The sequence below is a fragment of the Aedes albopictus genome, chromosome 2, assembly GCF_035046485.1.
Source record: "Aedes albopictus strain Foshan chromosome 2, AalbF5, whole genome shotgun sequence".
Lineage (NCBI taxonomy): Eukaryota > Metazoa > Arthropoda > Insecta > Diptera > Culicidae > Aedes > Aedes albopictus.
In genome coordinates this window covers 467560505-467587840 of record NC_085137.1, presented here as the reverse complement: position 1 = coordinate 467587840, position 27336 = coordinate 467560505, and the positions used below count along the sequence as shown (strand labels likewise).

Here is a 27336-nt window from a genome sequence, read left to right as displayed (position 1 = left end):
TGCATCAACAACTCCGTCGTTTATTTTTACATCACAAAACACCCCCCCTGTCATTTAAAATTTAACGTTAGTGAACAAAACTTAAAGCTCTCGATAAATAAACCGCGTAAAATTCGTTCTATTACAACAATTCTCACAGATACTTGGCCGTCAGTTCCTCCACAAACTTAACGTAGGCCTCCTTGGCGGCATCCTGGCTGGTGCCCTTCTTGTCCGACCACGCCTGCCACTTGGCCTTGCCCTTCAGGTCGAACATGCCGGGCTTGTCGGTGGTGTTGTCCCCGACCGAGGCCTGTTTGAACAGGGCGTACAGCTCGAGCAGTTCCTGGTCCGAGGGCCGTTTCGTGAAGGTCTTCACCTTTTCGGCGGCTTCGTTGAATTGCTGGTTTTGGTTGGTAACAGGAAGGAAAGAAAAATATAGATGTGTTAGTCGTGCGATAAAGTTCCCACTTGAAAAGGGTGTGTAATTTACGATCTTGGTGAGCTAATCAGCGGTTATCAGCGTTGCACAAAAAAAACGATATTGTTTCGTAATGCAGGGAAATCAAGTCGGAGTACTTAAATTTTATTCGAGCCGGTCTTATCAGTCGATTTACTTTTAGTCATTTGTTCTGTTAGTTGGGTGTTCGTTATAATTCCAACGGTCGACGGTCTCTTATCAGTTTCTGGATGAGTGTTTGTTTATTGGATCGCATGATGACTATGCTCAATCGAAAGGTTAAAATGGATCGGATCATTTTTAAAGGTGGAATGGAAGTCAAGTTTGCTGATTTTTTTTTTTGTTCCCTTGAGCTGTAGGCTGCTTACCTGATCCAAAGACATTTTGAAAGGTGATTGAGAGCTTCAGCTGAAAAAAAAAAGAAAATGAACAAATTAAATACAATAGCTAATTTCTAAAAAAAAAAGAAATTAAAAAAGTTCGTAAGATGATAGTTCAATGGCTTCCTAACTTTTATGAAGGAAGACGATTTATTGGGGTCTCCAGTTAGCCTAGTGGTTCAGGCTATGGATCGCCAATCTGGAGACGGCGGGTTCGATTCCCGTTCCGGTCGGGAACATTTTCTCGATTCCCTGGGCATAGTGTATCATTGTGCTTGCCACACAATGTACAAATTCATGCAATTGCAGGCAAAGGAAGCCCTTCAATTAATAACTGTGGAAGTGCTCAAAGAACACTAAGTTGAAGAGAGGCAGGCCAAGTTCCAGTGAGTACGTCAAGCCATAAAGAAGAAGAAGAAGGATTTATTGCAACAATTCAGTTTCTTGCAAAACACAAAACAATACTGACGTTGTTCGCATAATTGTCCCATATTGTATGGGAATGTCCCTAAACATGGGACAATTATTAATGGCACGTCAGTATACTGCTACTTTGATGGCGTGCAAGTGAAACTCCTTATATTAATACAAAAACACGCTTGAACACCACTACGGATTCGAACGGAATAAAATATTGTAGGGTATGGTGCACGGTATAGGTAAATTTTTGACTAAATTCTCTAGAAATTTCTAAACAGCCGTATTTTTGCAATCTGGTGTTAGGAACATTGGTGATTTTGGCACGTTTTTAGTTACAGGGTGCGGCAGGAAAAAATGCGAAAAGTTCAAGGCACTATTACACGCAAAATATGGGATATATATGACTATTTTTTCATGACAGTGTATCAGTCAATGTCTATATTCTAGCACTGAAAAATAAAAATGAACATATTTGATGTTTAACATGTGTTAATGTAGGCCTAATAAGCGGGTATCAATAAACTGCGCGCCCAATGGTCATTAAACAAAATGATTTTAACAGTAAAAAAATTAGCTTAAATTTGATGAACAACCAGACCACACTGATCCAGAGCCATGTAGTTTCACATACTAGATGAAATAAGTACATATATTTAATGATATTGTAGAGAAAATCAAAAATTTTGTTTTATCAGATACGAAATTTAGCGACCTGTGTGATTTTCTGCGGTTTGAAAATTCTGGTTGTCTTCATCTTCAGGCGCCGCCCTGTAAAGGTTAGTGACCAAAATGGGAAAATGTTTAATTAACTTTTCAGAAAACTAGCCTATTATAGATCATGGAACGTTGAAACATAGATTGGTTAATGTCAAATGGACGAAAATGAGGTTTGAAGTTGAAAAACATTTTCGCATTTTTTCCTGCCGCATACTGTATTATGCATCCAACTCTTGATCATTCAATTATTTTTTTTTTCATGAATGCTAGATCACAACTAAATTTTGCATCATAATACAGGTATACCTCGATTAAGTGGATATTTTTTTTTTAATTTAAATTGTATACTAAAATGTACCAAAGCATATAGAAAACTGCATGAAAACTGAGTTTTGGATAAACGGCTCGGAGTTTTTGGCATATATTAGTAATTCTCGCCAAATAACAAATAAGCCTCTGTCTTGCTAGCTTGTTACGATCGAAATCTTTTGTCTCTAACAATATGTATGGTTGATCCAAAAGGGAATATTTTGAGCAATTGACACACAAAATAACGTGTTTTTGCAAAAATGTCCCAAAATTTTGAAAAGTTCAGAAATTCATTCAGCGACTCATTTGAAAATGTCTCCGAGGATTTATTATCGATGATATTCCTTCTCGAATTGCTTCAGAAATTCCTCCAGGGATTCCTTCTGAAATTCCTCTTGATATTTAATCAGAAATTTCTCTAGGCATTCGTTTGGAGAATCTATTGAATTTTTTTTTAGAAAAATTACTAAAAACTTCTTCAGAAATGATTCAAAAACATCCTTCTAAAAAAATATATTTAAGATTTTTGTTCCACTTTTCGGCCAAAAATCCTCTCACTGATTCTTTCTAAAAATCTTCCATGGATTCTTTCGGGACTTTCTCCAGAGATGTGTTTAGAAATTCCTCCTATTCTACAAATCCCCCAAAGAATTATTTCAAAGCATCTCGCATGATTTGTGTCTGAAATTCCTCCATTTTTTCAAAATATTATCCATACATTTAAGCAGAAATTACCCCAGGAATTCTTTCAAAAATTCGTTCAGAAATTTCTCCAGAGATTCCTTTAAGATCCCTTCGGAAATTTTACCAGAGTTTTTAGAAAATATTTAAAAAGTTCCTTCAAAAATTTTTACTAGGGTTACTTTGGAAATTCTTTCAAGGGTTTCACAATAAATTACTGAACCTTTTCTCCAGAAATTCCACCAGATTCCTCCAGAAGTTTGTGTGAGTTTCTGCAGAAATTCCTCTACGGATTTATTCATAGAATATTCTTTCGAAGTTTACCCTTTTTTGCGGGATTTTACTAGATTTTTTTTCAAAACAATTCTTTGAAAAAACCTTTAAACGTTCTTTCAAACGATCTTCAAGCTTTTTCCAGAGTTTGCTTGAGAAATTGCTCCAGGGACTTTTTTTTTGAAAATCTGAATTTCTGATAGAAAATTTGCCTGGGATTGCTTTTGAAAGTCCCCCAGGGACTCTTAAAAAAGTGTGAGATCCATTCGAGATTTTCAGAAATGATTCTCATAGAAACTGCCCTAGGGGTTTCTTCACATTTTTTCCGAAGCATTCTTCCATAGTTTTTATAAAAAATCGACTTATAATTTCAGAAATATCTCCAGATATTCCTACAGAGATTTATTTACAATTTTCTCCAAGTACTACTTAAAAAAAAACTTTCAAACATCTTTTAATAATTCTTTCATGGACCTTTACTGAAATCCATCCTAGGATTCATTTAAAAAACCTTTCACGAATCCCTGGAAAAAATCTCCCAGGTATTTTTAAAGAAATTCTTTACTGGACTCCTTTAGAAACTCCTCGTAGATTTACTTTAAAAATCACCCAGGAGATCCTTAAAAAATTAAGTAACAAATCTTTCAAAAAAACTTCTAGAGATTTCTTTAGACTTTAGAATATCCAGAGTTTTCTCCAAGAACTCCTTAAGAAAGTCTTGCACGGATAGCTTCCAAAAATGCTGCATGTTACGAATCCCTTTCAAAAAATCTAGCACAGACTGTTTCAGAAATTCATCTACGAATTTCTTCAGATTTTTTTTTCTTCCAAGCATTCACCTGGATGCTCCATGTATTTTATCAAAAATACTCAGTGTTTTTTTTTTTAGAAAATGAATCACAGATACATAGAATCAGAACTCCTTCGAAATTTTCTCAGACGCTTTCTTAAGAATTTTCCCCAAGGATTGCTTTAAAAATTCTACAAGAGATAATTAAGGAAATGCCCAAGATTTCTTTACATTCCTTTAGCTATTTCTTCATGCTCTTCCAGAATTGCTCCAAGGATTTCTTAAGAAAAATAAAATTTAGAAAATCTTTCAAGGATTCCTTCAGAAATTATCCGACAGATTCTTTCTGGGTTTCTTATAAGAATTCTTATGGAAAGGCTGGAAGACATTCTTACAAAGTTTCCTGCTGAAATTCACATCAGAAATTTCGCCGGGTATTACTCAGGTATTTCCTCAGAAATTCCTCCAGGACTTGCTCGAAGCGTACCTTTCGAAATTTCTTCCTCTAGGAATTTATTAAAAAAATGATTGGGGTGTTATTAGGGGATTTCTTCTGGATTTTTTTTTTCAAAAATATCTGAAGAGGTTTGGATTAAAAATAACCCTAATTAATCACCCTAGCGGTGATGGCACCTTTCTAGTACCTTCGAAAACCCATTTTAACAAAACTCAAGTGACGTGTTGATGAATATCACATTTTCATACGTTTAAGGTTAAGATATGTCGAACCTGGAATTTTGCACCAGGTTTTTGTGGGGCTGTTCGAGTCCGTATGAAGTTGATCATCAATATTAACTTCTTTTCTCGATCAGCCTAGATAGCTGTGTAGTGTCGGTAGCGATTGTCTCAATTGGCTAAGAATAACACTACGGACCGCCTGTTCCGGTGGTAAGAATCCACCAACAGGTGACCCCTAATTCATGGTGTGATGCGGCTTTATGCTTACCGTGCCTAGGAATGAATGGCTAGGGGGGTCTAATAAAAACCTAACCGCTAACGGAGCCTGTGGAGTACCAGGGCGCCCTCCACAGTATGTAGCCCTTACTGCGCTAACCGGAGCAATGGTGCAGTGGACCTTGTGTTTCTCCGAGACAATCAGCTGCCCTTCTTTAGTCTCACTTGAGGCTAAATAAGGGCGGGATTATGAAGATGTTGTTAATTAGTTTAAATTTTCACCTATATGGTTTCGCATTATGCGATTTACACAGTGTATTCTGTGTATCCTCGCCTTTGGCGTTTTCCAATCGATACCGATTTGGTTTTATTGTTGCTGTTCTTTGTTGTGCTGCTGTTGCGAAGAGTTTAATCTTACCTAGTTTGGGTAGTGGCTACGGTTAGGATAGCTCAGATCAATCTTCAGCATAAAAGAACAGCAACGATCAATCTTTGCAGACTTATGCAAAATGGTACAGCCCAAGTGGCCTTGGTACAAGAACCTTACTTTCGTAAGGGAAATTTCTATCTAGGAAACCTTGTGAACCCGGTGTTTGCCACTTTCAGTAAACATGAAATGGCAAACTCGCGTGTCATGCCTCGAGCCTGTGTGCTTGTCAACAACGCAATAGTTGCTACACTCATCTCTGAACTAACCACCAGAGATGTATGTGCTATCACAATTCATGTATCTGTTGGAAACCTCAACAGGAAATACGTCTATTGTTCTGTGTATTTACCGCATGATGAACCATCCCCTACGGATGCTTTCCAACAAGTCATCGCATACTGCACTTCAAAAGGCCTTCCGCTAATTGTTGGCAGTGATGCTAATGCTCACCATATCATCTGGGGCAGCTCAGACATTAACTTGAGAGGCTCCAGTTTGATGGAGTACTTAAGTAGTACAGATCTTGCATTACTTAACATAGGCAACCGCCCAACCTTCATGGTATCTGCTAGAGAGGAAGTGTTAGATATAACGCTTTGCTCTAGCAGAATTAGTCACGAGCTGACCAATTGGCATGTGTCAGATGAAGAATCTTTATCTGACCATCGCTATATCTTTTTTGAACATTTAAATGTTACTTCGCAAACATTGCGTTTCAGGAATCCTCGGTCAACAAACTGGGATCTTTATACTGATTTGGTTGCAGCCAAATTTCATGGATATTCACCATCCATTGACACTCCAAGTGATTTAGATGATGCCGTTGATACTACAACGACCTTCATCATGGAAGCTTTTGAAGAAGCATGCCCTCTACGGTCTGTGAAGATCACAAGAGGAACCCCTTGGTGGAACTCTGATCTGGCGAAACTCAGGAAATAATGTAGAAAGAGTTGGAACAGACGACGTTCGGCTGGTTCGGAGGCTTTCAGGTCGGCTCGCAAGGCCTACAGGAAAGCTCTCCGGTCTGCTGAACGATCCGGCTGGAAAAACCTTTGTACAAATGTTTCCAGCTTGAGTGAAGTCAGTCGGTTAAACAAAATCCTTGCGAAATCTAAGGATTTCCGGGTGAACGAACTTCGTTTGCCAAATGGCGATCTGACTTCCTCTGATGAGGAAGTTCTGGAATGCTTATTCAGCACACACTTCCCTGGATGTGTGGATATTACATCTTCGGATGATCCTGATGTCTTTTCTTGTAGTTATGATTCTTTAGCTTCGGCTCGGAGTATTGTAACTATAGAATCGATTGAGTGGGCTCTTAATAGCTTTGCTCCTTTCAAATCTCCTGGGGCAGATGGGATTTATCCTATTTTGCTTCAGAAGGGATTTGATTATTTCAAACATGTTTTGAAAAAACTACTTGTTTGCAGTTTTGCTACAGGGTATATTCCCAAATCCTGGAGGGATATTACTGTAAAGTTTATTCCGAAAGTGGGTCGTGCGTCGTATGAAGAAGCAAAGAGTTTCAGACCTATCAGTTTGACCTCTTTTCTTCTGAAATGCTTAGAACGCATTGTGGATCATCATATCCGTGATGTTCATCTGGCCAACGTGCCTCTTCATGTGAACCAACATGCCTACCAATCTGGTAAGTCCACTGTGACTCTTTTACACAAGGTTGTTTACGATATCGAGAAAGCATTCGCTCAAAAGCAATCTTGTTTGGGTGTTTTCTTAGATATCGAGGGTGCCTTTGACAACGTGCCTTTCGATGCCATATTGGAAGCCGCACGGAGTCATGGTATATCTCCAATGATTTCCAATTGGATTCACCAAATGCTCAAAAACCGATATCTCTTCTCGACATTGCGTCTAGCAGGGATTAGGAAATTGAGTGTTTGTGGATGCCCCCAAGGGGGAGTCTTATCACCGCTTTTGTGGAATCTCGTAGCAGATACGCTATTGAGGCAACTCAATAATAGCGGTTTTCCTACTTATGGTTATGCCGACGACTACCTAACATTGTTAGTTGGTATGTGCATCAGCACCCTTTTCGACCTGATGCAAAACGCCCTTCAGGTAGTTGAGGGTTGGTGTCGCCAATATGGCCTTTCGGTTAATCCGAGTAAAACATCTATTGTTCTTTTCACGGAAAGGCGAAACCGTAATGGCGTTCGACCTTTGCGTCTCTTTGATTCTGAAATCGATGTGACTGAACAGGTAAAGTACGTTGGAGTCATTCTTGATTCCAAGCTTTCCTGGACACCTCACATTGAGTTCAGAATCAAGAAAGCTTGTATGGCCTTCGGGCAATGCCGGCGTACTTTTGGTACAACTTGGGGTCTAAAACCCAAGTATATCAAATGGATTTACACAACTGTGGTTCGGCCAATATTGGCTTATGGATGTCTTGTGTTGTGGCAAAAGGGTGAAGTGAGAACGGTCCAATCAAAATTAGGCCATCTCCAAAGGATGTGCTTAATGGCGATGTCTGGAGCGTTCTCTTCAACTCCTACGGCAGCGCTAGAAGTTCTCTTTGACGTTGCCCCACTACACATTCATCTCAAACAAGAAGCCCTTTCTTGCACTTACCGGTTACGGGTACTCGGTTTACTAGAGGAAACTCCTGTGAACCGCACATCAACACACACCTCATTGTTTCCACTTTTGGTGAATTGGGACAAAATTGTCCTTGCTCCAAGTGATCTTACAATTGCTTGTAATTTTCCATATAGGACATTTTCCACGAAATTCCCTTCCCGGGAAGAGTGGACATCTGGTTATCTGGAAAGAAGTATTTCAGACGGCATCGTATGTTACACTGATGGCTCCCTTCTCGAAGGTCGAGCAGGTGCTGGTGTTTATTCTCGTGAGCTAAGGCTGTATCAGTCTTATTCACTTGGTAGACACTGCACCGTTTTTCAGGCCGAAATCTTTGCTCTTATGTGCGGAGTGCAATCAGCACTTCAGCAGCACGTAATGGGCAAAGTAATATACTTCTGTTCAGATAGCCAGGCTGCTATTAAAGCACTTGCTTCGGCCAACTCCAGGTCGAAGATAGTTATCGCTTGTCGAACTCAAATCGAGGAGCTGAATTCAGCAAACGCTGTTCACCTTCTATGGGTACCTGGTCATTCTTCCATCGCTGGAAATGAATTGGCTGATGAGCTAGCTCGCTCTGGAGCATCACATGACTTCATTGGCCCTGAGCCAGCTATTCCGATATCGAAGTGTTGGATTAAGCTTCAGATTCACACCTGGGCTGTCACTCAACACAGACAATATTGGAATAGTTTGGAGTCATGTCGTCAAACCAAATTGTATAGTGCTGAGCCATCTCTACGGGTGGCGAAGTATCTAACTAATCTGTCTAAGCAGAATTGCAGCATGCTAGTCAAAGCATTGACTGGCCACTGCCGACTCAGCTATCACATGGCGAATATTCAGCAAGCTGATTCATTTGCCTGTGATAGCTGTGAATCCGATTATGGAACTTCGTATCATTTGATATGTAACTGTCCAGTTTTCGCGCAACTGCGTTTCCGAGTATTCGGTAAACACTTATTAAGTGAAACTGACTTCAGAAACCTGAATCTTCAGGATATTCTGTTGTTCTTAACCCGCTGTGGTAAAGAGCTATAGGCTCTCTTTCGCTTTATGCGTTATTACAGTGCCCTTTTCAGGGCGCTGTTTGAACCCATTGTGGTACGCTTGTGCGTTAGTACCCTCTTCCAGGGTATTTTTCCTATTTCCCTACCTGTCCCTATCCCCATCCAAATCCTTTTTCCTTCCTTTTCCCTCAGGTAGATGATGAAATAGGCTGTTATTTTGGCGATGGCACAAATGTCCCAAATGGAGGATAACGTGCCTCTGGAGCCGGCCTTCTGATACCTGATCTGATACCTTTCGAAATTTCTTCCTCTAGGAATTTATTAAAAAAATGATTGGGGTGTTATTAGGGGATTTCTTCTGGATTTTTTTTTTTCAAAAATATCTGAAGAGGTTTGGATTAAAAATAACCCTAATTAATCACCCTAGCGGTGATGGCACCTTTCTAGTACCTTCGAAAACCCATTTTAACAAAACTCAAGTGACGTGTTGATGAATATCACATTTTCATACGTTTAAGGTTAAGATATGTCGAACCTGGAATTTTGCACCAATCTGAAGAACCAAACATCTGTTTGCACTGGAATGTTGATCGATTGGTCACCACCAACGGGTCACCACCAACGGGTCACCAATCAATCAACATTTTAGCCCAAACCTACTTTTGGGGTAGCTTCGTCATATCTTCACTTCTACAAAAATCCATTTCATCGTTTATCTTGTTTTTGATGGTTAGTCCTGAAACTCTTAAAAAACCGCAATCCTAAGCTTTGAGTCACCATTTGTGATTTAAACCCACCATCTTAGGATTTCTGGTCGTCATTTTTGGACTCCGGACTCCTTCCCCCTACCAAATATATCCACATTGCATGGTTTTAGAGCCTGAAACACCATTAAACAGACGACATGTTGGATTTTAAGTCCAGATATCTTCCCCATACGAATTATACCCATATTGCATGGTTTAAGATCCTAAAACACCATTATACTGCTAGCATCTTGAATTTGGAGCAGCCATTTCGGATTCCCGACCGCCATCTTGGATATTCTGGTCGTTATTTTTGAACTTCGAACATCTTCTTCGTACCAAATATACTCATATTGCATGGTTTTTGGGCCCAAAACTCCATTGAACAGACGACATCTTGAATTTTAAGCCGCTGAACAAAAAGCTGGTGTTACACCATATGCTTCTATTGGTGGACATAACTTTGTAAGTTTTGGAGAAAGAATTTCCCCGTCTTCGACAAAGTTTTTCAAAATAGCTTAATCTACAATGTTGCCATAGAGGTCATGCGATTTTGGCCACTAATTGAAAAAAATCATCTTGGTGTATTACCACCTTAACCTAAAAAATGTAACACCTTTAAAAAGTACTTGAAAAGCTAAAAAACTCCTCTGAAGACACCAAATTGCTTTAATCAATAGTTTTGCCGCAAAACCCAATGTCCCACTTTTCTGAATTTGTGCCACTGTGCGCCATCTTGGATTTAACACCGCCATCTTGGATATTCTGTTCGCCATTTATGGACTCCAGACATTTTCACCATACCAAATATACCCATATTGCATGGTTTTAGAGCCTAAAACACCATTGAACAGCCGCCATATTTAATTTTGATCCGCCATCTTGGATTTTAGTCCGCCATATTGGATATTCTGGTCGCACATTTTTTGAACTCCGGACATCTACTCCATACCAAATATATCCCATATTGCATGGTTTAAGAGCTTACAACTCAATGAAACAACCGCCATCTTGAATTGGGAGCCGCCATCTTGAATATTGGGCTGCAATCTTGAATTTTGGGCTGACTTACGGCCTTCACAATGGGAAAATCGACCCAAAAAACTGATCTATTAACGCCACTGGTTTCGGTACGTGAAGTTGACCATTTCCGACGTAAAAAAGTACGAGAAATCGATTTATTTCACCGCACGGCACGGAAAGTGGTCCATTTTGCCCCATTTCGCCCTTTTTTCAAAAAATGAGAATCAAAACGTACCAACACGACTGTAGATCGTTAAAAATAGCTGCAGGTGTAATCAGAGGCTTACAGCAATCATAAAAATATATGAAAGATCCTTTCAAATGCTTATTTTGCCCCATATGCCCCAACAACTGCTGGAAATTGTGAATTTTACATAATTATGAATGGATTTTTAATGTTACTGATTTGAAGTTGTATTTTTTGGCATGAACAAAAAGCGCCAGATCTATTATCACCAGAATCATCTTCAGGAGTTGTCCAATTTGCCTCATTTTGCCCTATTATCATAGAAAAATGAGATTTAAAACTATGTTACTGCTATGGAACGTTGAAATTAGTTTGAGTTACAATTAGAAACTAACAATTATCGTCCCGTAACGTGGGCAGATCACCTTGTAATGGTGCGTTACGGTGTAAGATCTACCATAACAAATTTTGATCTTGTAATTTTTAAGCTTTGTTAATTTAAATGCTGAAACATTCCAAGATCACAATTTGTTCCATTTTTTTTATTATTATGTTTTTCATTGTTAATAAACCATTTATTTCAGGAGGATTCAGGTAATTTTTTTTCTATGTCTAGAGAGATTTATATCCAAAAATTATGTAACTGTTGTGAGCCTATCACCATTTAATACTATTTTCTATTTCAGATGTACAAGGCAACCCTGCAGTCGCGGCGACAAAACATCCTTCTTATTTTTTGAAGGGTCAAGATCGCCATATCATTCGGTGGCGGGTAGACCACGTTGTCCGCGTCGTTTTTCTTCGAGCCGAGTGTCGTAATGTCGCGTTTTTTTTCGGATCGCGAACTTTATTTTTATTTTTTTTATTTATTTTTTTTTTTAACTCGATTTACGCGATTTTTTTCTTTTTTTTTTTTTGTTGTTCAACGCGATTTTTAGATTTTTTTTCTTTTATTTTGTTATTTCTAGAGTAATCAATTTCTTTTCCTCGCGTTTTAACCATTTAGGTATTGCAAAGTTCCGATGACCCTGGAGGGATCGGTTCTGCTTGTGCTTCGCACTGAGCCGAAACATAATTAATTAAACAATAAATAGAAAAAAAATCTCTTTTGATTGCCGGCGTTCAAAAGATTAAATTTTAACCAAATAAACAACCAACGCCGTGGGTCCATCGCCAGCTTTTCAGGCGAATCCTTGACCTACATAATACATCTCCCAACCACCCACTCCGTAGTACTTATGGGAGTGTCACTGAGTCGGAGGCCTCTTAAATAAGTGCTACATCAACATTTCCTTCCCCTATCCCAAGTTACGGTAAAGATGGGCGTGGCCGGGAATAATGACATTTGTGCTTTTGGTATTCTTGCAAAAGATTGGAGCAAAGTTAACTCCCCGGCCTTGTTCCGAAAAGCAATCCGAGCAAGATTAGCAAAAGGTACATGAATGTTGTTAGTATCCAATCTACGAAGTATACCGTAACTACGCTAACGCTAACGCTAACGCTAAATTAGAAACTAACAATTATCATGCGCATATATGAAATATCTTTTCTCTATTTTACCTTACATGCCCCAAAAATTGCTGAATAATAACGTATTTTGTATGGTTTTGTAATGTCGTTGGTTGCAAAACATGAAGTCATTGATCATTTTTGATAAAAACAAATGCGGTTTATCGATTAATAATAGTATCATTCTCAGAATGGTATGAATAGCTCACCATTTTACCCCAATTTGCCTTGATTTTTTGACATGTAATGAATAAATTAATTTACCTTATTTGCATTGGTACTGAAACCAATGTTATCAAAAATTCATATAAAGGGTTTTTTCTATAATTTCAGCTTTTGATGGGGAATTAAGGGCATAATAAGCATCTTATAGCGCCAAATTATATATACATATTTAAGATGCCTCATTTAATCGGTTGTAATATGCACACACATTAAGATTAAAATTAAGATCAATGCTGGTTGTACCCTCAATGATATTTCCTACAACTTTCCTGAAGACATCAATATACTATTGTAGCTGATTTAATATATGAGAACCAAGAAGGTTCACCCTAATGAATTTTTATAGCATTCACTCAGAGCAATATGCTCTCAAGTTGTTAAACTATATATGTATGCAGAGGTTGACGAATAAATCAAATCAGTTGAATTCATGCCACAGAAACGAAAACCTCGTGTTTCAATCGTCCGGTCGGTATCACGGTTATCCCTGGATCTTACACTATAATCACATATGGTAAACACTGAATTTTCATCTCACTACTAGGTGAATTGATCACAAAAGTAATACTTTCAAAAGAAGGATTCTTGTCTATCAAACAACCTCTTGAAACAAACTTTTGTCCTATCTGCTCCGTTTTGAAAGATATGGGTCATTTTCTGTTAACGACCCCTAAATATCAGTTTTTGCATTGTAACTTTTTTCAGACATTTTTAGGAATTTTCAAATTTTCAACTTATTATATATGATAAAATGCATGTTTTCTTTAAAGGGGCTGTCCATAAACCACGTGGTCATGAGGGGGGGGGGGGGGTTCGGCCAATAACCATTTTGTATGGACAAATAAAAAAATTTGTATGGGCTAATGACCACGCGGGGGGGGGGGGGTTGAAAAGTCCCAAAAAAATGACCACGTGGTTTATGGACAGCCCCAAAGACGACAAAGTTCTATCTTCAATACTTTGAGTTTTTTAAAAATTTCAGTTACGAACTAAAATATTTCATAGCTCAATTTTACTGTCAAGGAAGCAAGTGTCCAGCCTGAGTTGAAACAAAATTTACACCTATTATAAACTTCTTTCATATTCAATAGAAAAATCTTGCCCCATTTTGCTCTGTAAATGACACAAAACCGTAAAAAAGGCTACTTTTCAAAATAAATTAGTAAATATCTCAAAAACTATCATAGATACAATGTTGCCGTCTTCAAAAGAAATACGTATTTTGTCATATTAAATAACTTTGTAGAACAAAAAAACTGATTTTAAGGGGCCATTCACAAATAATGGCCCATATCTCTAGAAATTGAGCAGATAGAGCAAAAGTTTGTTCGGCAAGTTTTCTCATAATGACATTTTCTACAACTTTGCTGAAGACATAAACACGCTATATTCACTTATGAAAAAAATCGAATTTCTATCTCACTTTTAGGTGGATTAACAATGCTAGTGATACTTCCAAAAGAAGGGCTCTGATATACCAAACAACTTCTTCGAAGACACCTCTAAAATCAATTTTTCATGCCCAAAACACTTTCGATCACGAAATTGGGCCTTTGGAAACAGTGTGGGTTGGAGCAAACATAAAAAATATTTTTTGCCCGCATTCAAAAGAACAAATGTTCTTATAAACCATATCAAAAAATAAGAGGGGTGTTATTTTTGTAACTCAAGTGAAAAATACTTGAAAAGTGCCTATTTTTTTCTAGAAAATCATCAATATCTTTTGAACGGAATGACGTGGCAACATTCTCAGCGCACGAAAATGTGCATTTTTGAAAGCTCTAAAAATGGTTCTTAGACAACTTTGATGAAAAATTTGAAACAAAAAAGATAAAGCAATAAAACTGTTTTGACCAAATTTGGAGCATTTTCCCATAGTTTCCATAGGGTGACGCTAGAACAAATCGTTTTATTGCTTTATCTTTTTTGTTTCAAATTTCTCGTCAAAGTCGCCTAAGACCCACTTTTAGAGCTTCCAAAAACGCGCATTTTCGTGCGCTGAGAATGTTGCCACGTCATTCCGTTCAAAAGATATTGATGATTTTCTAGAAAAAAATAGGCACTTTTCAAGTATTTTTCACTTGAGTTACAAAAATAACACCCCTATAATGTTTTGATATGTTTTATAACAACATTTCTTCTTTTGAATGCGGGTAATTTATGTTTGCCCCAACCCGTTATAACACCTTTTTGAAAAACTATTATTTTTTAAGAAAAATGCCTGTAACTTTTGAACCAAAAGAGATAACGACCATCTCAGGGAAAATATGGACCACCCTAATTTTCATGTATATTGAAAAGAGGGCCTTATTTTTAGGAACAACTTTGTAGAAAACCATATTAATTTAGAAAATCATTTGAAGGCGCTGAATGCATCTTTCCTTGTAAATCTGGTTCGTGGACCACTGTGCACTGTTTCAATATAGAACAACGATTGAACAGAAAACTTTCCACTTTGTCAAGTTAAACAATATTACTAAGTACAAGATCCAAGCGCGCAGTCTACTAAAGAAAAATTTCCATACCGGTCCATACTGTTGTACTTCATCAAATGTTTGTTTTTATAAGCCTATACGCATCGCCCAGCCTGTGATATTCGCGACGATGAACAAAACAGTTAGCAATCATCGTCTACCGCCGCCACCGTCATCGCTGGTACTGCACTTCACCTTAGGTAAACACAATCTTGCATATTAATAGCTCTCTATCATATTTGAGCAAACAAACTCGACCAGCATCTCCTCCTCCCTTTAATCACATTTCCATACCGCTTGTCTGAGATTCATCATCAAGGGGGAAAAAATACTAAGTGACAATCCCATTATCAGTGACCGCGTGGAGCTCGGCGTTTATGATACCTGCCCGAAATCGTAATACACATACTGAAATACTAAATCAATGTATCGTACTCATCGTCATAATTATCATCATCGTGTCGCCAATCTTTTTTGTTCTTATCCAAGCGGTACGCGCGATACGATGCCCTTGGCAAGATAGTCCCTGCTGATCGAATGGATCTTATCGCTGCGGGGCATTACAAGCTGTACTGATACAGTGTACTTCCACGGCGACGTGGTCGTGGAAATTAGCTATTCCAATCATATCGTAGCAAATCGTCTGGTACGTAACATTTGGATGTGTACAGAGTTTCCGCACATCGAACAGGTTTGGGCAGTCAATTAGGTGAAGAAGGAGACAAATGCGTCAGATGGTAAAATGAACAAACTTGAAATTTGACTAGCATTCGGTACTAATTTAGACTAGTGGTCAAATTACTTACAACTCAATCAAACGCAATGGAACATTACAAATCCACCGAACCATTCAAATGTAATAAAACATCACAAATGTCAATTTAAACGCATTATCTTCCATCTTCATCGTTCACATGACATGCAAATATGGAAATTTCGGTAACCAGTTTTGAATTATGATGGTGACACTGAATGATAACATACTGATGAACGCATTGTGCATTTTGTGTTTTCGAGAATTTTGACATTTTACAAGACAGTGTTTAGGTGCTCATCGAAAACAGGCTTTGTTGGGACATCACACCTTTTCCTGAGAGGTGCATTTCTCCCCGTTCTCCTCCGCAAACATATGTTCGGTGGCGTGGCCTGTATGAAGCACCTTTTTTTTGTACTGACAGACCAATTGACGTTATTATTGAGTTCTAGCAGCTTCAAAACTGCCATGATACAGCGGTTGAGTTCCAATCGAAGGTCACAGAAATCGCACAATCGGCGATCGCAAACCGCAACAAGTTTTGTTTCGATGAGCCTGCGCCCCGGCGATCGTCATCTTCAAGGGCGGCAGATGAAGTGCTGGGTCAGGGTGGATAATAGTTCGATGTATTTAAATGTACGTATTTTACCTTTTACATAACATGTTAGTGAAACAGCAAAGTTCAAGAAAGTCTGGTTCACTGATGCGTGTAATGACGTAGGTGGTTCGTGAGGTGTGAACATTCAAGTGCTGGACGGATTTAATCACTCGATAGGATTTTGACGCACTTAGGCATTTTTTGGATACTACACGTGAACGTTGAAGGTGTGAAATGGGTTGAGTATATCTTCTGTTATTACGAGCTAAGACATCAATTTTTATTTATATGAAGTAGCTGTCCCCGGCAAACTTAGGGTATGCGCACAGCAAAATATAGCCACTGCCTTAGAGTCAGTGATCAATCCCAAATTTCTGTGCTTTGGTAACGGACGAGAAGGAAGAAATTCTCAAAACAGCGATCTGGAACTTATACCACCAATTTCCTTTATTTAGAAAAGCAAGAACTTTATCAAAGTCATCATCGAAATGAGGCACATGCTCCGACGTTATGTTCAACACAGTCCTCTCAGTTGACTGCTTGACCATCTTCACTGAAGGCCGATCCATACCAAGATGACATTTACAAGCCACGATTTACCTTTTTCCACAGATCACTTTGAGCTCTTCTACAAAGTTTTTTCTGCACACTTTAGGCTATATTTTATTATCATTGGTTATAAGATTCATGTAAAATTTGTAATGTAGTAATTTGAATTGCCAATACAAAATCCAATGAAAATTTCAACCACATTACAGAACACTCCCTTCAGTCGCATCTAAATTTTGCGCAGTAATTTTAGACGTAAAAGGGGATTTAAAAAAATCTTCGGGCTGATGAGCTTAAATTTGATTTTTTCCATATAACGTTGGCCCATCCTACTGTATATTCACATCTCCGGATACACAATTGATGTGATTTGATGGGACCGCTTTAGATTTTTTAGGTTTTTGGTTTTCTTACACATATATATCACTTGCAATGATTTTATTCACTTTAGTAATTCCGCTGAAGCACCCAACGCTGCTTCTACAACGCCACCGGTAGCCTCTTATGTAGTCTAAGCCTGTTTTCTTGCTAACCATACGCGCCAACTTGTGACGTAGTTGGGAGGGCAAAGATCTTTAAAATTGATCAAAATGCAACTTTGTTTCGATTAAATGCGCTAGTTTACACGTGAATATGCCTAATTTGGATAAACTGCATCGATTTCGACAGTATTTCATTGTTTTTGAGTGGCCTTGCCCCCCCCCCCACCCCCAACTACGTCACAAGTAGGAGCGTATGTTGCTAAGTTCATTAGCTTATCAAAATGTCATGATTTGATGTGTCCCATGCATAAGTTTGGTGTACTTTATATTCGGGCTCTTTCGACGGGACAGCCGGTAATTATTCCGGAACACTACCGGTATATTTAAATGTCGTCTGAGCTTATGTAAAACTGGTCATCAGGTTACCTGGAACTGGTAACACTACCGGTAGTAATTTATGTGGACTGTGCTTATTTTCTTATTATTCATGCATCAGGTTACATTTGCTCGTTCATCAGGATACCTAAAATCATTTGATGCGTCGTGAAAATTGATTTGGTTCTCTTTTACATTCGGCCACTTTCGGCGGGACACCTGGAACCTATTTCGGTACTATCAGTAGTTTCTTATGTCGGCTTAGCCTATCTTCTTGCTAACCGTACAATAATTAGATTATTGAAAAGGCCACGATTTGATGGGTCGCATGTATGAGTTTGGTTCACTTTTATATTTGGCCACTTGTAGCGGGACACCCGGAGCTGGTTCCGCAATGCTACCGGTTCAGATACAGTCTGCAACTATTTTCCTGCTAACCGTTCATCAGATAATCGAAAATGCCGTGGTTTGATGGGTCGCATGCATGGGTTGGTTGCATTTTCATATCTGTCCGCTTCCTGGGGTACCGGTCCGGAACACCTAAATGGCCATAACTCCGGAACGGCTGGACCGATCTGAACCATGTTCAACTCAACTCGTCGAGCTGAGTTGATTGGTATATAAAACTTGACCCCTCCGGGGGCTCTATCCAATTTTCGTTTTTTGAGTGAACATATAGCCCTTCTGTGCAACTTGTTGTACGAGAAGGCAAAAAACGAAGTATCTCAAACACCTCAAAACTTACATAAATTGAATGTATTTAGTAACCGTGAATTAGATCCTTCAAAAAATGTCAAGAAAGGGATCTTTTATTCAGTATACGGTAGGCAAAATTTTGCTGTGACTACTGTGGAATTCCAAAAGATGTACTGAGGACGAACTTTTTATGACCTTGAGGTAAATTCGGTGGGAAATTAATTGCGATTCCGATGAGAATTTCTTTTAGCATGTCAAGAAAAAATAATGTGGTTTATGGAAGTAAATATCACTCAAATTTCAAGAATTATTGGCACGAAAATTGGAGAAAACGTTGAAGTTACTACTGGAGGAATTCCTCCCTTGAAATCTGCTGAAGGAACTCTTTGAGAAATTGTTGGAGGAATTCCATAAGGAAGTTCTGTATGAATTTTATAAGAAAATCATAGAATTTAGTAATCCATCCGGAAATCCTGGAGTAATTACAAAGTATTACAAAAAAAAAACTCATACACGAATCTATATTTAGTAATAAATATCCATCCCAAGTAACACAATTAGTATTATAATAGTTTAAAATTCACTATTAATACATAGTCGACTGTTCATTTCCTGCATTATTGACTCAATGTCAAACACTTATATAAGCAAAACAGCGCAAAAAATGGCGGCTTATAAAACATCTTACAGGTTATATAAGATGTATTCGAATACACTTATATTACTTCAAAGGTACGTTTAAAGACACTTTCCAATATTGATATGTTTAAAACGAGCGATATATCAATAATAATACTTGCATACAACACATATAACACAAAAGCATTTAAAGGTTGAAATTAAGCTATTTCCAAGTGATAGAGATATGAAGAAAACTTTTATAGTGCGTATTATTTAAACTTTCGTAATAATGCTATTTGAAAGTTATATAACTTGAAGATTTCATATATATTACCAATTCGTTTAGAGACCCGACTGTATTCAAAGCGCAACAACTTCTAGAAAAAAAAACATGAAAAATGAAAAATAAAGAAATATTTTTTTTTCTGAACAAATGCAATTAGCTTCTTCTGCATGAAAACAGATTTTCAAGAAATGGAACATCAGCTAAATATTTGGATATCAAATAATTAAATGGGACATATTCAGTGATGCTAGAGCATTACTAAACTTGCGCTTCAAAATTTATCGCGAAACTTCTAATTTCAGTCATTCAAAATTTATGCGCCATTGATTTGAATTAAACATGTAGCATAAATCTGCCATTTCATACTGTTTTGTTGGTTTTTTTTTTCAATGCGCACCGAAAAAGCAATATGGCAGATTGCTCATAAAGATTACAGTGCTGTTCAAAATATTCCGAATGCAATTGAAATTTGTATTCATACATAAAATTGGACCCTTGACCCGTTATAGACTAATTATGGCTCATAGTACAATATTATTAAACTTAAAAGCAGTTTCTTGAACGACGATCAACCAACCAAGAAATTTTAAATAATGTCATTTCGTTCCATACTTTCATTAACGTACTCATATATTCATTTAGCACTGTAATTTGAACCGTTTTTATTATAGAATGAAGCGGGACAGAAAGTACACATTTTTTATTTTGATTTGGAAGAAGTTTAAGTTACATCAAAATTACATCTCGCGAGCAACTATATAACTATAGCTTGCCAATACATATATAATACATTTGAATAACAACTTTTCAACATGCTAATTTTTTTGTTTGTTTTGTGATAATCATTACGACACCAAAACAACTATATTATAGCTAGTTGGTTGAACTGTCAGTTTCAAAATAAAATTAATAGTAAAGGCGAACTATTCTGCTGATGGAGGCTCCTATTTCTCTCGAATTATCAGTAAAATTTAATGTGCAGAGTGTACAGTTCACAATAATACCCGACTAGCTCATGTTTGGGACGACAACCCGTAATTGGATGGTTCCTGAGTGCGGAGAATTGGGCAGCAGCTAGGGTATGCAGCATATCAAATTGAAACTGAATCTTGCTGGAAACTGTTGACGAATTTGTCGATTGTGCTCCGGCTGCTGATTTGGCTAACTAATGGACCGTAACGCAAAGCGCTCTTGCAGGATACTTCGTATATGAGTGAATGTTGACTCTGTTTGGACAGGGACGGTAATCGCGGGTGCTGCTTTCAGTAGAACTTGGCCAGGAGGATGTTAGTTTCCTTATGGGAGCTCCGCGCTGTATCGAGCTGTCGATACCCGTCCAGCTTAAGATTTTTGTTATTAAATAACTAGTTGATTAAGTTGGTTAATGCATGATTTCCTTCCCGTAGGCAGGTTTAACCCCGCATCATTTAGGGTAGCCTTTGCGAATTAAACAGATAACTGAGTAGCCGCAGGGTCACCGCAGTATGGTTTATAAACAAACTACGATTAAAACGTAAACATTGATTGCTGTCAAGATTGGACGGTGATAGGTGTTGAATACAAGAATTTTCTGCGTATTTTTCAACGTTTTACAACCAAAGATATTCTTTTGCTATTGGTCAGCAGCCAACAAAAAATAAACTTAAAAATAACACTTGATGATTTCTAATGCTCTTATAATACGGTTATAAAGCAGCTTTTAAAGTTTTTATTTCTAAAGATGTTTTCTGTGTTACTTGGGATTTAAAACATCTGAGGAAACTTCAAAATGAACTTCCGGAAGAATTGCAGAATAATGCGCAGATAGTCCTGGAGAAGAAGTTCTTGAAGGAATATGGCAAGATTTTTTAGAGGAATTTCGGTTGAATTTCTTGGATGAATCCTATAGCGAACTCCTGGAGAAACTCAACAGGAATCTCCTAAAGGAATCATTAATGGAATTTCTGGACGAATTCTGAAGGAAATCATGGAGAGTATTCCTAAAGAAATTTTTGGATATTTTACTGATACACACTCAATCCTGAATTGCATGTTCAGTACTTTTTTGACGAAATTAGCACAGTAGAACTATTTCGGTACTATCGGTAATCAGTTTTACTGAATCTCAGGACAGCAAATGCCAAAAACGTGTGCAAAAGGTAAAAAAAAACAATCCAGTTTTTCAGTGTTCAGCTATTCTGTTGTCTTCACAAATTTACCAAAGTTGGTATTCGAAATTAAGTGTGCAATCTAGGGAAGAAATTCTAAAGGAATCGCGGAAGAAGTGTAAGGTAATCTCTGATGAAAATTCTCGAGGAATTCCAGAAGGAACTATGAGAGAAACCCGTGAAGGAACTCCTTGAAATATTCTATAGAGAGGTCCTGGAGAAGTTCATGGAGAAATCCCAGAAGAAGCTTTAGGAGGAATCCCGGAATAATTTTCTGGAGAAATCCAGCAGAAATTTAGAAGGACTTGCTAGAGAATCTTGGATCAAATTCCTGGGAAAATCCAATCTTAAGAAAGGAATCCATCTGAGATCCCTTAGGGATTTTTTAAAATTCTTCCAAAGGTACCTTCTGAGATTGCTCCAAGAGTTCTCTTTAAGGTTTTTTTACTTTTTACAGTTGTACTAGCTTAAGAACTACACGACACACAAAACACGCGACGCGAGACAAAACATAACACTTATCGTTCTCACAATCGATTGTAAGTACGATAAGTCTTATGTCTTGTCTAGCGTCGCGTTATGTTGTTCTCTTTTAGATTCTTTCAGAAGTTCCTTCTGTGATTTCTTTTTTTAGTTTCTTCTGAAATTCTTTGAGCAGTTTCTTCGAAGATTTCTCAAGAAGCTTGTTCTGGAATTCCTCTTTAAGGATTCCTCCCAGAGTTCTTTCCAAGATTCTGCAGGATTTTTTTTCTGAGATTCATCAGGAGTTCCATCTAGGATTTCTAAATAAGTTCTTTCTCATATTCCTATAGAAGATTCTTTCGAGACTCTTTAAGAAGTTCTTTTTACTTCTTTTGAGATTCCATGAAGAGCTCCTTCTATGAGTCCTCCAAAAGTTTCTTATTCTCATCCAAGATTTTTTCCACTGGAACACAATCCTGGAGGTATCCCATGAATAGTGAAGGTATCCCGAAACTCCTGAAGGAATCGGAAAAAATACCGAATTATTCCCGATTTCCTGGTAGAATCTCAGAACGAAGTCTTGAAGGAATACCGGAAACAATTCTTGGAGCAATCTCAGAATGAATCCTTAAGGAACTTCCGGAAGAATCTTAGAAGGAGAAAATTCGGAAGGTTTTTCTGTAGAAACTCCTGGAAGAGTGCCTGGAGGAATCCTGGATGGAACTTTCCAAGGAGTCTCACACGAAACTCCTGGAAAAATCCCCGAAACTAAAGAACTACTGGAGGAAACCCAGAAAAAAAATCTGGAGGAAATGCTAAAAAATTGCCTTTTTCTAGGGAAATTCCCTTGATTCCCGTTCCGGTTGGGAAAATTTTCTCGACTCCCTGGGCATAGTGTATCCATTGTACTTGCCTCACAATTTACAAATTCATGCAATGGCAGGCAAAGAAAGCCCTTCAATTAATAACTGCGGAAGTGCTTAAGGAACACTAAGTTGAAGCAGTCTTGTTAGCGATCACAGTCTTTCACATCTTTTTGTCGATATTCGGCTGCCTTTGTCTCCAACATTTGCAACACAAGCGATCAAACTACTGTACGGAACAAAAATGTCGAATGAATGCGCTTGACCACGATTGCGTCTCCGGGAGATGGTTCGGTTTTTGTTATTCCTGTATTTTCCATAAAGAGAGCTTTTTTGGATAAATGTACACTTCCGATCAAAAGTTTGGGGTCACCCCCTCAAAAACATGTCATTTTTTAGGCCCATATGTTCGCGAATTTGCGTCCGATTTCAAAACCCTAGGTCTCATTCAAAAGATAATAAGTCAAGGAAACTTTGAACATGATTTAAAAGAAGCTTTTTCAAAATAAATTGCATGTAAACTTAAACCAAAGTTGCCAAATTTTCTAAAAAATGAATATAAACTTACGGCAGTGTCGCTGGAAATTGGGTCGACCAAATTTTAAGATGAGAGTGGTAATATAACCCATTTTTTTATTAGCTTTCAACTGCTTTTTACAGAACTTAGTTAAAAAATGTAGAAAAAAGTTGTTAAGTAAATTGACTCTTCATGTCATCGACCAAAAGTTTGGGGTCACCCCTCAATATGATGTATCGGCCAAAAGTTTAGGGTCACTATCGTAAAACATGGAAAAGTGATTTGTTGATATCTTTGTCATCTTTCATCCAATTTTAATTCTACTTGGCTTATTTGAAACAAAATGAATGATACTTACTGCATAGACATTGAACCTCACATATTTGTTGAAATTTACATACTAAAACTTAACGTAAAATTGCCCCATTTTTTGAAGTGTGGTGAAATGAAATGTGTTAACTTTACATAACATTTTTATATGCAAAAATCGTTAAATACGTTAAGTTAAAGACATGAAACGTAAATTTAGCTATTTATCTTTGAAATAAACCAAAAATAATGAAAATTGAACTATAGATGACGAAGATATCACCAAATCACTTTTCCATGTTTTACGAAAGTGACCCAAACTTTTAGCTGATACATCATATTGAGGGGTGACCCCAAACTTTTGGTCGATGACATGAAGGGTTTAATTTACTTAACAACTTTTTTTTTACATTTTTAGCTAAGTTCTGTAAAAAGCATTCAAATAGAAAATGGGTTATATTACCACTCTCATCTTCAAATTTGGTCGTCCCATTTTCCAGCGACGCTGCCGTAAGTTTTATTCATTTTTTAGAAAATTTGGCAACTTTGGGTTAAGTTTACATGCAAATTTTTTTGAAAAAGTTTCTTTTAAATCATGTTCAAAATTTCTTTGACTTATTATCTTTTGAATGAGACCTAGGGTTTTGAAATCGGACGCAAATTGGCGGAGATATGGGCCTAAAAATATTACATGTTTTTGAGGGGGTGACCCCAAACTTTTGATCGGGAGTGTACGCACACTTTACACGCGGTTAAATGGAAGCATGTATACATTGTGTATATCGTTTGACATGCACAAAGATTATGCCCAAGGAAGTCAAGGAAATTTCCTTAACGAAAAATTCCTGGACCGACCGAGAATCGAACCCGTCACACTTAACATGGTCGCTATGCTGAATACCCGCGTGCTTACCTGAACCGGCTATATGTGTCCTGTCTTAGTAAACATCAATAAATTATTACCACGCAAACAAGTGACACGGATACAAAACAAGCTCTATCGTCTGGAAATAGTTTTTAGCAATTAAACCCATTTTACCACAGCCGACAGCTATTAACTCCGATCAAACGCTGAGTAGTTCCATTACCCGCTTGCCAATTTCCTCTCCAGTGCAAACTGTTCGCTGTGTGAGGACACTACACTCTGCCCGAACTCAGCTTCGCTAACAAAAACAATTGACACACCTAATTTTGCCCACTAAATCACCCAATTAACCGAATTATTGCGATCTCTACCAATCCGTTTCCAAAGAAATGTCCTACTTCTGGCGAGTGTGTACTGCTAGTGGATGGTATATGTACGTCTCTAGCCCATTATTGAGTAGCGAGCACTTCACTTCGCGTCATGACGGTTGCGCATACTTATTGCCTGTTTAAATTATCAGTCCTCCGCCTTTGGACCACTTCAGTGGCGATAGCGAATAAATCGACCACTATTGGTCATGGACTTGAGGACCGACTGTCACCAGGTTCGCTATCCAACCACATACGTGCTGTTTAGAAGAAACCCGACTGTCGTTCAATCACTTGCCATCGAGGGTAAATGACCTGAATTCTCCTTCCGTGCCGTATACCGTCACCTCGCAATAATATATTCACTGCATAGAACGTGATTTCTTGAAGTTTTACGAGCTATCGATATCGGATACATGGACCTGAACTTTGAACCGCGAACTCTTTGAATCGCTTCATTCGAACAACCTCTGTCGTATTCACCAGTATGCAGCAGACAACTGCCCGAATTCCCACGCTTCTGTTCAAGCGTCTAATTACTCGTCCCCCGCCTCATTATTTATGCACGCACTTGAAGACTTCGGTTTCACTATTCTGCTAATTGCTAGGTATCTGCGTGTTCTAAGCCACCACAAGCCACCGTAGAACTTTCCATTTCTTACACAATAAACTTGCCAGCCACTCACTGTGTTCTGTGGGGGGCGCGTATTGGATAGTCGAACCTACCTGGTCTGTACTGGCCGATGGACTAAGTAGAACTGAATTACCAAGTACCGCAACTGCGACTGACAACGACCAAGACCACAGCAAAGGCGCCAAAAAGTGATTGCGCACGTATACGCGTGCGCACCAACTGTATCGCGCGCGGGAAGTCTCGCGCTCGCTCTTTGTACACACATGTACTTTACGTATGTACAAAGATAGTACCTACCCACACTCAGCCAAATAACCTTAAGATTTCCATAAGGCCCAACTTATGAAACGGCCTTTAAATAATTCATAATGATGCGGATGAATTTCATAAGGTCACTCTATGACGTAAAATCGTCTCACAGCTTGGCTTTTATTCATGTTTAGCAACATGGTATTCTCAAGCGTCGGTAGCCGTGTGGATAAAACACGTGCTCGGAGAACCCGACGTTCATGGATCGAATCCAGTCTGCATCATTTTAAGATGTTTTTGTTCTTTTCATAAGTCTATCTTATGAAATTTGTCATAGAAAGCACGATCAATTTTCATAAGGTATTCTTATGTCATCCATAAGAATTAGTTATAGCAAATTTTCATAAGGTATTTCGATGAATTTCGCTAGTTTTTTTCGCTGAGTGCAGTCTTAGAGCCTGCGTCCAAAGTTCGCGTTATCAGCGAAGCGAGCGTGCGATCGTATGATGAACGTTCTCTGAGTACGCTGCTGCTGGGCGGTGAGCTCGTTTTTTCTCTGTTTACTTTTATTAGCAATCAAGAGGTTCGGAGGTGGGTATGAAGTTTCTGAACTGAATATACCGCATTTAGTTCACTACTTGACTGCGAACTGCGACATTATAAGTGCGAAAACGTAAATAAAAGTGCGCGATTGCATCAAGTCAGGTTGATGTCTTCGGCGCACTATTTCTTCAATCTATGGAGAACAAGTGCTCTGAAGACACCGAGTTGATTTGATGCAATCGCGCACTTTTATTAGCGTTTTCGCACTCGTGAAAACTAGTGCGATAGTCCAGTGGTGAACTAAATGCGCTATATTGGTCTAATGTATAAATTATTCATACTTTGCGATTGGATTGGCGACAGCTCGTATGAGGAACTGACGAAAACAAAAATATGCACCGTTTGATATGCCTTGTCTATCTCCAATAATTATTATTCTTCAATTTTTCTTTCGATTCAGATCAGGAAGTTATCCTTCTCGAAACCCCAACAGACCTTTGGGACTCAAGTAAAAATTTCAAAAATACCTTGGAGACGGTAGAACTTTTGTCAAAAAGTTGGTAGAATTTTGTTTTTTTTTTTTTTCAGTAGCTGAAAGATGCCAATTTTTTTTCGGTGCTGACATGAACTTCAAGATATGCTATCTATCTTCAAGCAAATATGGTCAAAATCTTCCCACAAACCGGAACAGAGATGCAAGTTTCTTGCGTAAATAAAGCATCCAGGTGCACAGTGCTCGTAATTTGGGGAGTTCCAATGCATTAAAAATGTAACATGATCGATGGATAATCCGGTATGACTCGTCTTAGTAGTTTGTTCGCAGGGTAGCTCTAAGCTTGTAACTTTCTGGTGCCGGAGTGAAACCAGTTTCCTGTATATGACAAACCTCACAAACCACCATTAGATA

General features: G+C 38.2%; 1 protein-coding gene across 2 annotated transcripts; it reads right to left on the bottom strand.

The window, feature by feature from the left end:
• LOC109418122 (acyl-CoA-binding protein homolog) lies at positions 1 to 25848 on the bottom strand. 2 transcript variants are annotated; one of them, XM_019692310.3, is made up of 3 exons: positions 25730 to 25848; positions 808 to 847; positions 1 to 382 (listed from the first exon to the last, which is right to left on the bottom strand). In XM_019692310.3, exons 2-3 carry the CDS (start codon positions 820 to 822, stop codon positions 134 to 136), a joined length of 264 nt encoding a protein of 87 aa, XP_019547855.1. In that variant the 5' UTR covers positions 823 to 847; positions 25730 to 25848; the 3' UTR covers positions 1 to 133. The 2 variants fall into 2 exon arrangements, with proteins under 2 accessions (XP_019547855.1, XP_062709996.1); XM_062854012.1 differs by lacking the exon at positions 25730 to 25848 and adding an exon at positions 24859 to 25005.
• Positions 25849 to 27336: the final 1488 nt, after the last annotated feature.